This window comes from Phyllobates terribilis, unplaced genomic scaffold (assembly GCF_046119375.1).
Source record: "Phyllobates terribilis strain yellow unplaced genomic scaffold, ASM4611937v1 Scaffold_9__5_contigs__length_417890890, whole genome shotgun sequence".
Taxonomy (NCBI): Eukaryota; Metazoa; Chordata; class Amphibia; order Anura; family Dendrobatidae; genus Phyllobates; species Phyllobates terribilis.
Window position 1 is genome coordinate 164576952 of NW_027362769.1, and position 11959 is coordinate 164588910.

General features: G+C 40.0%; 1 protein-coding gene across 1 annotated transcript; it reads left to right on the top strand.

The window, feature by feature from the left end:
- The first annotated feature begins 6860 nt into the window (after positions 1–6860).
- On the top strand, positions 6861–11604 carry CXCR4 (C-X-C motif chemokine receptor 4). The gene is made up of 2 exons (XM_073647256.1): positions 6861–7035; positions 8969–11604. The coding sequence occupies exons 1-2, from the start codon at positions 7024–7026 to the stop codon at positions 10031–10033; spliced, it is 1077 nt and encodes a 358-aa protein (XP_073503357.1). The 5' UTR covers positions 6861–7023; the 3' UTR covers positions 10034–11604.
- Positions 11605–11959: the final 355 nt, after the last annotated feature.

Sequence of the window (11959 nt, forward strand, 5' to 3'; positions counted from 1 at the left end):
GTTGTTAACTCTAGGACTAGAAAAAATACTTGAGGCTGATACCCTGAGTACTGGAAGTGCTGGGTAAGGCTGGTATGGAAGCACCTGGTGGCGAGACTCTCCTCCCAAAGACTGGAAGGATGGAAGGACCAGGTGAGGGTGTTACGTCTAGGCTTTGTAGAACCTAGTGAGGCTGTTACCCCAAAGACTAGGTCATACCATATTCCCTGAGGATTGGAAGAACCAAATGAGACTCTTACCCCAAGATTTGAAAGTAAAGATGAAATTATTACTCCAAGATTTGGAAGTAAAGGGGAGACTCTTGCCCCCAAAATTGAAAGTAAAGGGTAAAGGTGGGGCTGTTACTCTTTGTGGTACCAAATGAGGCTGTTATCCTAAGAATTGGAGGGAACAAGTGAAACTGTTACTTCAAGGATTAGAAATAGAAATCTAGATTGAGAATGATGGATAATGATATTACCCTAAAAGCCGGAACTTGCAGGTGAAGCTGTTACCCTAAAGACTAGAAGTCCAGGGTGCGGCTGCTACCCCATTGTACAGCGCTGCAGAATATGGTGGAGCCCCCTATATAAAACATATTGTTATGTGTCCTCCCTGTACCTGAAAATCCAGATCTACAAGTGACTTTGTGTATTACAAATCTCTATAAAGTGTATCACAGATACCGAGGACTCCCACCCTGCCAGAACATAATGGCTCATTACCATCACAATGCCATACAGGAGCCCTGGCACAAGCCCCCACTATCCCTACTCGCCCTCTTTACATACAATAGTGTTCCTTTTACCCATGTAATACACATAGGATAGATACTGAACCTACTATATAACTCAGATAGTATAGTGTCACAATGATACAGTCATCCTCACTGATACAATCTGCACTCCTGCCATAAACCATCCCAACACAGGGATTTATCTCTATGAGGTCCTGACACTGCTGTGTGTATTGGGGGAGGGAAGATTTACAGAATAAGAAGCACAAACTGGATTTTTTGTAGCTACTTTCATCATGTCACCTTACATGGCTCCTCTCATTGGAATATTACCAAACATTCGCTTTCCTATTTTTTTCGATATTAAAATACATTGAATAATGATGATAATGAGGATGATCATTAATAATATAAAAAAAAAGATATTTATGTCATTTTACAGTTGCAGTACAACATTTCTTTTTCATTTATTTCTTGTGTGTCATAAAAATATATTATACATCTATGATATTTAAACAAAAACAGGATGTCAGAATGAAGAACAAAAAAGTAACACGCAGAATAATGGCTGACGTTGTTTTATTTTACTTAATAATATTCAGAAATGTAGCAAGTTTTTGACCTCTCATACTTCATGATTTGTCAAAGTGCTAAAATATATTTCAATTACGAGTCACATATATAAAATTATTACCTGTTATCTGTATGATACCAATCTTTTAGGGCTTGGATAAAGAACTTTCAGTACTCCAGCTGATGTCAAACTACGATTCCCAACAGGATGTGGCTGTCAGGGAATGTTAAGATTTGTAGCTTCACAACTGCTGGAGTGACGGAGGTTGTTTATCCCTACTCCAGAGAATATTAGTAATAATATTAATATTTATTGGAATATCATTATTAGGGCTCATGCACATGGACATATACTGCTCTGTATAAACTTCCCATCATATGGCATCATCAAGGGTTTAGCTATAGTGGCTGCAGGGGATACAGAGGCACCTGCCCACTGGAGCCTACGGGACCCAAAAGGTTTCTTACGCCCATATGTATTGGCTCATTAGAAGACAAATACTATTAAAGACCTGTGATAGTTGGGAGTTGTTTTGCAGAATTTTTATTGAGCACATTAACTTCAAAATACACCACTGGGTCCATAATACGACATCAATACGGCATCAATTGTCCTCTATACAGGGACGGACACAGCACTGGTGCAACCTAAATTAAGGGGGACCATTTTCACCTCTAAAACAGGTGGAATTCTGCATTATTATGAACTATTGGACTGCAAAGGCCCCATATATTGTTCTTGCACACAATTTTTTTTATTGTCTCGGTCCACTAGTGTCTCTAAATGTCACTTTTTTTAAACAAAAGTATATAGTGGTGGCCAAAAGTATTGGCACCCCTGCAATTCTGTCAGATAATACTCAGTTTCTTCCTGAAAATGATTGCAATCACAAATTCTTTGGTATTATTATCTTCATTTAATTTGCTTGCAAGGAAAAAACACAAAAGAGAATGAAGCACAAATCAAATCATTGATCATTTCACACAAAACTCCAAAAATGGGCCAGACAAAAGTATTGGCACCCTCAGCCTAATACTTGGTTGCACAACCTTTAGCCAAAATAACTGCGAACAACCGCTTCCGGTAACCATCAATGAGTTTCTTACAATGCATCTCCGATGTCTAGTACGGGTTGACACTGTTGTACCCTCGGACTGCAGGGCAGCTTGAACTTGTTTGGATGTTAGTCGAGGTTCTTTATCCACCATCCGCACAATCTTGCGTTGAAATCTCTCGTCAATTTTTCTTTTCCGTCCACATCTAGGGAGGTTAGCCACAGTGCCATGGGCTTTACACTTCTTGATGACACTGCGCACGGAAGACACAGGAACATTCAGGTCTTTGGAGATGGACTTGTAGCCTTGAGATTGCTCATGCTTCCTCACAATTTGGTTTCTCAAGTCCTCAGACAGTTCTTTGGTCTTCTTTCTTTTCTCCATGCTCAATGTGGTACACACAAGGACACAGGACAGAGGTTGAGTCAACTTTAATCCATGTTAACTGGCTGCAAGTGTGATTTAGTTATTGCCAACACCTGTTAGGTGCCACAGGTAAGTTACAGGTGCTGTTAATTACACAAATTAGAGAAGCATCACATGATTTTTCAAACAGTGCCAATACTTTTGTCCACTCCCTTTTTTAGGTTTGGTGTGGAATTATATCCAATTTGGCTTTAGGACAATTCTTTTTGTGTTTTTTCATTGAAGACAAATTAAATGAAGATAATAATACCAAAGAATTTGTGATTGCAATCATTTTCAGGAAGAAACTGAGTATTATCTGACAGAATTGCAGGGGTGCCAATACTTTTGGCCACCACTGTACCAAGATTTTGTGTGCTGGGTTTTTAGCATCTATAAAGAATAGGAATAGGAAAATTGTGGCTTCTTCCATAATGATGCACCATGTGTCGACATGCACAGCCGGAAGCCAACCACTCCATAGAAAGAAACTTTAGAGCCTCCATGTGCCAACATCTATCTTTCTATCTATCTATCTATCTATCTATCTATCTATCTATCTATCTATCTATCATATATATATATATATATATATATATATATATATATATATATATATATAATCTGCGCAAACAGCTCAGGGTCCTTATGGTTCCTATTATGATATTATTACTATATATGATCAACACTAATATAAAGTTATGAATTCTAAATATATTAATATTCACTATCATGGATACAAATGTAGTAATATTATTTTATTATTCCATTTTTTTCTGCAAAGTCTCTAAGCTGTACATAATATTGGACAATGCAAAAATATCCAGAACCATCAATATCAAGGTTCAATAACCTTAATACCTCTATTCCCCTCCTATACAGTAACCTTGATACCTCTATTCCCCTCCTATACAGTAACCTTGATACCTCTATTCCCCTCCTATACAATAACCTTGATACCTCTAGTCCCCTCCTATACTATAACCTTGATACCTCTATTCCCCTCCTATGCAATAACCTTGATACCTATATTCCCCTCCTATGCAATAACCTTGATACCTCTAGTCCCCTCCTATACAATAACCTTGATACCTCTATTCCCCTCCTATACAATAACCTTGATACCTATATTCCCCTCCTATACAATAACCTTGATACCTCTATTCCCCTCCTATACAATAACCTTGATACCTCTATTCCCCTCCTATACAATAACCTTGATACCTCTATTCCCCTCCTATACAATAACCTTGATACCTCTATTCCCCTCCTATACAATAACCTTGATACCTCTATTCCCCTCCTATACAATAACCTTGATACCTCTAGTCCCCTCCTATACAATAACCTTGATACCTCTATTCCCCTCCTATACAATAACCTTGATACCTCTATTCCCCTCCTATACAATAACCTTGATACCTCTATTCCCCTCCTATACAATAACCTTGATACCTCTAGTCCCCTCCTATACAATAACCTTGATATCACTTTTCCCCTCCTATACAATAACCTTGATACCTCTATTCCCCTCCTATACAATAACCTTGATACCTCTATTCCTCTCCTATACAATAACCTTGATACCTCTATTCTCCTCCTATACAATAACCTTGATACCTCTATTCCCCTCCTATACAATAACCTTGATACCTCTATTCCCCTCCTATACAATAACCTTGATACCTCTATTCCCCTCCTATACAATAACCTTGATATCACTTTTCCCCTCCTATACAATAACCTTGATACCTTTATTCCCCTCCTATACAATAACCTTGATACCTCTTTTCCCCTCCTATACAATAACCTCGATACCTCTAGTCCCCTCCTATAGAATAACCTCGATACCTCTATTACTCTCCTATACAATAACCTTGATACCTCTATTCCCCTCCTATACAATAACCTTGATACCTCTATTCCCCTCCTATACAATAACCTTGATATCACTTTTCCCCTCCTATACAATAACCTTGATGCCTCTATTCCCCTGCTATACAATAACCTTGATACCTCTATTCCCCTCCTATACAATAACCTTGATACCTCTATTCCCCTCCTATACAATAACCTTGATACCGCTATTCCCCTCCTATACAATAATCTTGATACCTCTATTCCCCTCCTATACAATAACCTTGATACCTCTATTCCCCTCCTATACAATAACCTTGATACCTCTATTCCCCTCCTATACAATAACCTTGCTACCTCTATTCCCCTCCTATACAATAACCTTGATACCTCTATTCCCCTCCTATACAATAACCTTGATACCTCTATTCCCCTCCTATACAATAACCTTGATACCTCTAGTCCCCTCCTATACAATAACCTTGACACCTCTATTCCCCTCCTATACAATAACCTTGATACCTCTATTCCCCTCCTATACAATAACCTTGATACCTCTATTCCCCTCCTATACAATAACCTTGATACCTCTAGTCCCCTCCTATACAATAACCTTGATACCTCTATTCCCCTCCTATACAATAACCTTGATACCTCTATTCCCCTCCTATACAATAACCTTGATACCTCTATTCCCCTCCTATACAATAACCTTGATACCTCTATTCCCCTCCTATACAATAACCTTGATACCTCTAGTCCCCTCCTATACAATAACCTTGATACCTCTATTCCCCTCCTATACAATAACCTTGATACCTCTATTCCCCTCCTATACAATAACCTTGATACCTCTATTCCCCTCCTATACAATAACCTTGATACCTCTAGTCCCCTCCTATACAATAACCTTGATATCACTTTTCCCCTCCTATACAATAACCTTGATACCTCTATTCCCCTCCTATACAATAACCTTGATACCTCTATTCCTCTCCTATACAATAACGTTGATACCTCTATTCTCCTCCTATACAATAACCTTGATACCTCTATTCCCCTCCTATACAATAACCTTGATACCTCTATTCCCCTCCTATACAATAACCTTGATACCTCTATTCCCCTCCTATACAATAACCTTGATATCACTTTTCCCCTCCTATACAATAACCTTGATACCTTTATTCCCCTCCTATACAATAACCTTGATACCTCTTTTCCCCTCCTATACAATAACCTCGATACCTCTATTCCCCTCCTATAGAATAACCTCGATACCTCTATTACTCTCCTATACAATAACCTTGATACCTCTATTCCCCTCCTATACAATAACCTTGATACCTCTATTCCCCTCCTATACAATAACCTTGATATCACTTTTCCCCTCCTATACAATAACCTTGATGCCTCTATTCCCCTGCTATACAATAACCTTGATACCTCTATTCCCCTCCTATACAATAACCTTGATACCTCTATTCCCCTCCTATACAATAACCTTGATACCGCTATTCCCCTCTTATACAATAATCTTGATACCTCTATTCCCCTCCTATACAATAAACTTGATACCTCTATTCCCCTCCTATACAATAACCTTGATACCTCTATTCCCCTCCTATACAATAACCTTGCTACCTCTATTCCCCTCCTATACAATAACCTTGATACCTCTATTCCCCTCCTATACAATAACCTTGATACCTCTATTCCCCTCCTATACAATAACCTTGATACCTCTAGTCCCCTCCTATACAATAACCTTGACACCTCTATTCCCCTCCTATACAATAACCTTGATACCTCTATTCCCCTCCTATACAATAACCTTGATACCTCTATTCCCCTCCTATACAATAACCTTGATACCTCTAGTCCCCTCCTATACAATAACCTTGATACCTCTATTCCCCTCCTATACAATAACATTGACACCTTTATTCCCCTCCTCTACAATAACCTAAGAATGAAGCAGCCAGGTTACAAGGCTGAAGGCAGCTATCTGACCTTGGCACTACCACCATGTGCAGCTCTCATCCATAGACCCTTGTGTGCATGGTCCTTCATTGCAAGACACTGACATTTCTGAAGTTGTGTTGGAGCTGATGTTTTTTTACAGATGCTTGTCTGAACACAAAGCCCTTGCCAGCTGCAGGATAAACAACAGGAGGTCCTGGAGCAGCACAATCAGCAGCTATTGTGAGTGCAGAGAGGGCTGAGGGCATTGGATGGGCGGCTGATGGGTGGGTACTTATATATAGCAGTGCAGCCTGCAGCCAGCAGTCAATTCTTCCTCTGCTTTGCGAGTGCTGATCACAGTCCCTGCAGCAAGGACTCACTGAGAGGAGAACACACAGTCCCTGCACCGACAGCAGCTCATCTCCATCCTGGAAACAGAGGGAAACACAGCCATGGAGCAGATTGTAAGTACCCAGGACTAGAGATTACAGATCAGGTCTCCAGGTCACTATGCGCTGCGTTTTTGCGCATCTGATCCAGCTGAGTGGAGCATCTTCATGGTGCATTTACTTTCTCAGCAATCTTGCTGAACATTATTCTACTTCTTTGATGAAAGGAGATATGTATTATAAGAAACTGTATTGAGTTGCAAGTTTATTGCAAGTTAGTGCAACTTTGTAAACTTGAAGGGTGAAGAAATTCATAGGACTGCTAGAAGTTTTACAGCAATTATAGGGGGTCCCGAGATTTGTGCTGGTGTCAGGGTAGTCAGGGATGATGTTAGTGGGTACAAATGCCACATCCTGCTCCTTGGCACCTTTGTTCTGCTGATTTAGTTAATGACCCAAATTGCACACAGTTCTGTATTTCTATACAGTTGTTGCTCTGTTCAGTACTTCACTATTCACTTATATTAGTGGTTTTCTGTCATGAGAATCTCTACTTGGAAAATAGGGCAGTAAATGAGGTGTAGAAAAGTCCCTTGTGTGTGAGATATATGAGAAAGTTCATTCGCCCTATGTACATTGCTAGATGAATTGCTACAATATTTACATTTTTGGAAATTACCGAATGTTTTAGGAACACGGATGAGAGAAGAGGGCTTGATCAAGAGATGCGTCTAGTAGAGTCATATGGATATGCTGTGAGTCAGATCTGTATGGAGATTTATTCTTATACAAGACAGTGACTATAGATCTGTAGATCCTTTTTTTGGCCAGTTTGCCCCCCTCAAATGTGGCCAGTGTGCCCCCTCATTTAGGCAATTGTGCGCCCTTACTCACCTTTTTAAATATCCCGCTTGGTCTTTAGGTCACTGCCCTAAAATCGTTAATTTGTGCAATCATACTTCCCTTTTATGTTATAAAAATTTTACAAACAGGAGGTGCTACAGTACGCAGGTAATCTGTCTGATATCACTACACAGAGCACAAACCTTATCATGTATAGTAATGAAAAGATCAAAAAATTATCCTAATCTACCTGCATAACTATGGGATTGACTGGACACTTTATCAGTAGAGTCATTATCACTGAATTGATCATTAATGTGGATAATTCAATTTCATTATAATAAGAAGTGGGTAAAATGTGTAGATTCTTGTTAAAAAAAAATGTAATGAATGGTTTTACATATATTTGATACAAAATCTAATGACGGCAGCCAAATTGGGATTCTCTTTATCCATGTCTAGCCTAAAACAGGTCTTAGAAAAGACATTAGTGCAAGTTACATTTGGAGATTCCAGAAATCTCAGCTAGAGGGCACCATTACATCCATATTGTCAGCTTCCAGTAAATTGCTGGCTGCTTCGAATTATGTGAACCGTGACTTTAAAGACTAGTATATTAGTTGCTCTAACTATTAGTTGCTATCTAGGTGTCCATTTGGTCTTTTGGCTCCTAGTAAAGGAGCCATTTCTCAAAGCCACATTAACCTGTTGTTGCAGTAGAACGACTTTCTTATTGCACCGTCCCCATTTGCTTCCTCTGACTTGTCTAGAAGCTGTCAGCACTTGTTCCACAGTTGGGTCGGTGTCTATCACTCGCCATCTGCCAGCTGAACTTTTAATGCTGATGTGTTTGCATATGGATTTTTGGAAACAAACCTTGTCAGTTGTTGCATGGGAGAAATCTTTTGTGTGTTCCTATAATGCAAATATTGGGCACTTAACGATGACATGAGCCACATATAGTGTTAGAGATTGCAGGGCGCAGCACTAATGTGAACACTACATGACTCTCAACCATGTTGTCTTTCACATGCAAAGTATCCTGAATGTGTCACGTCATGCCTTGTACCCTCTAAGAATATAGGGGATTTTGTAGTTGATTCTCGGTTTTATATTGTACCTCGTACCGAAACTCATAACTTATTTTTATCTTTTTCTTTTCCAGTTCTCCGGGTCGATAGATTTGTTGGATGACAATAGCACAGATCCAAATAACACTGAAGACTTTTTCGATCTTCTAGGTCCATGTTTCACCCAAGAGAACAATGATTTCAACCGAATATTCCTTCCCACCGTCTACTCCTTCATCTTCCTACTTGGAATTATCGGCAATGGACTGGTGGTGCTGGTCATGGGTTATCAGAAGAAGTCCAGAACTATGACCGATAAGTACAGGTTGCACCTCTCCGTCGCTGACCTGCTGTTTGTGTTCACGCTTCCATTCTGGTCTGTGGATGCCGCCATTGGTTGGTACTTTAAGGAGTTCTTGTGTAAAGCCGTTCATGTCATTTACACAGTCAACCTTTATAGCAGCGTCTTAATCTTGGCCTTTATAAGCTTTGATCGGTACTTGGCCATTGTCCATGCCACCAACAGTCAAGGATCTAGGAAGGTCTTGGCGGAGAAGATTGTGTATGCCGGAGTGTGGCTCCCAGCTGTTTTGTTGACTGTGCCCGACCTTGTATTTGCCAGTGTGTCAGACATAGAAGGCACCTATGTGTGTGACCGCATCTACCCTGTAAACGACCGGGAAAACTGGACCATCGGGTTCCGTTTCCTCCACATCACAGTTGGACTCGTTCTGCCCGGACTCATCATCTTAACCTGCTACTGTGTCATCATCTCAAAGTTGTCCCATTCAAAGGGCCATCAAAAACGCAAAGCCTTGAAGACGACTGTGATTCTCATCCTGGCTTTCTTCGCCTGTTGGCTCCCGTATTATATCTGCCTTACTATCGACACTTTTGGCTTACTGGGACTCTTGAAGTTTGATTGTTACATCGATAACATGCTTCACAAGTGGATTTCCATCACAGAAGCCTTGGCTTTTTTCCACTGCTGTCTCAACCCCATCTTATATGCCTTCCTAGGGGCCAAATTCAAGACCTCTGCCCAAAATGCCTTTACGTCCGTCAGCAGAGGGTCCAGTTTAAAAATACTTTCCAAAAAGCGCGCTGGACTCTCGTCCGTCTCTACAGAGTCAGAATCCTCCAGTTTCCATTCCAGCTAACGGTCTGGATACCAAGGACTTTGTTTTTGTAATATGTGTATATATATATATATATATATCATATATTGACTGAGAGGTATAAACCTTATTTATACAATTTTTTTCTTTTTTTTGTATCTTTACTGTAGGCCGGACCTAAGGACTATTGATTCACAATAAACTTTTTTTTTTCCATTTGTCCGTTACAGTGCCAAATGTACTGTCTCTGTACAGGGACCCTTCCAGCATTTCATGAATGTGACGCTCAGCTTTTATGGTTATTGCGTGATACTTCCGACCCCCCAACATACCTGTATATATGTATACAACATTGCTGTATTGTGTGCTATTTATTCTGTGTGTAGAAGGTTAAGGGTGGAGGGTGGAATATGAGGGCTAGCTAGCAGTAATTGTCAATTTTGGAGTCTCATTTATTTGTAAATGGGAATCTGTGCCAGATCTAATCTTTATTCCATATGGTAGAGTAGAGCAAAATGGGCAGTGTGTATTCCAGTATACAATCTCACAGGGGTGTACCTAGAGGAATGGGGGTCCCATAGAAAAAAATCAATTGAACATCCGTATATACTTCCATCATATCCACATACCCTATGATATCCATATCCCACATCATATCTATATCCCCAAAATATCCATATTCCTATTATATCCATAGCTATATAGCCAATCATATCCATATTCCACATCATATCCACATCCCCATAATATTCATATCCCCATCATACCCCCATCATATCCATATCCCCCATCCCATCTATATCCTCCATAATATCAATATCCCCCATCTTACCCATATCCTCCATCATATCCATATCCCTCATCATATCTATATCCTCCATCGTATCAATATCCCCCATCGTATCCATATCCCCCATCTTATCCATATCCCCCATCATATCTGTATCCCCCATCATATCAATATCCCCTATCTTATCCATATCCCCCATCTGATCCATATCCCCCATCTTATCCATATCCCCCATAATATCAATATACCCCATCCCATCCATACCTCCCATCTTATCATATCTATATCCTCCATCAGATCTCACACTTGTTTGCCACCTCCATTGACCAAGACTCAGGAAGCCTTGAGTTGTTTCCCCCCTTATTGGGGTAAGTCCAGCTCAGGTTGACACCACCCATTAAGTAATGTACTTGAACCCTCTGTAGGGGACCCTTCTATGTTTTTTGACCCCCTTCTATAATTCCATACATTTGGACCAGCGGACCTCATAGATCTCAGGAAAGGGAACACTGGACCAGATATCTATTTTCTATCCATGACATAGTATTACCCCTGACGTTCACATACACTAATCTGAGGGTATATTACCGTGATTGAGAACTTGCTGTTGATCATTGGTGGATACGATATATCTTCTGCCATTATCTGATGGCTGGGGAGCACTGTGGATGGACTGCGCCGTGTTGTATGTGATTGCACTTATCGATATGATATGACTGTTAACCTAGGTCTTCTCGTGTTTCCGATTCAGTATTGCCGTCCTTACAAGCCATATACTGAACGCTGTACAGAGTGTTTCTTAATAAATTTTTGAGAAATTAAATCATTGTCGTGTTTCTTTTTATTGCAGTTGGGTTATATTCACAAATTAGAAGATACCCCACTTACAGTATTAAGTCATGCAACTCATGACTGGGGGATGGGTCGGATATTGCAGCAAAGCCCTGTGCATATAAATCCCAGACACAACCCGAGGATGGTGTGGCGCTGTTTCTAGAAGGCAGCAGCCATGTTATTCTGATTCCATGCAACTGCTTTAAAACTTCCATATTTTATAGAATAAAATCAGGGAGATATCCAGGAAAATAAGTATTTGATCCACTGCCGATTTTGCAAGTTTTCCCACCTATAAAGAATGGAGAGGTCTGTAATTTTTATCGTAGGTCACTTCAACTGTG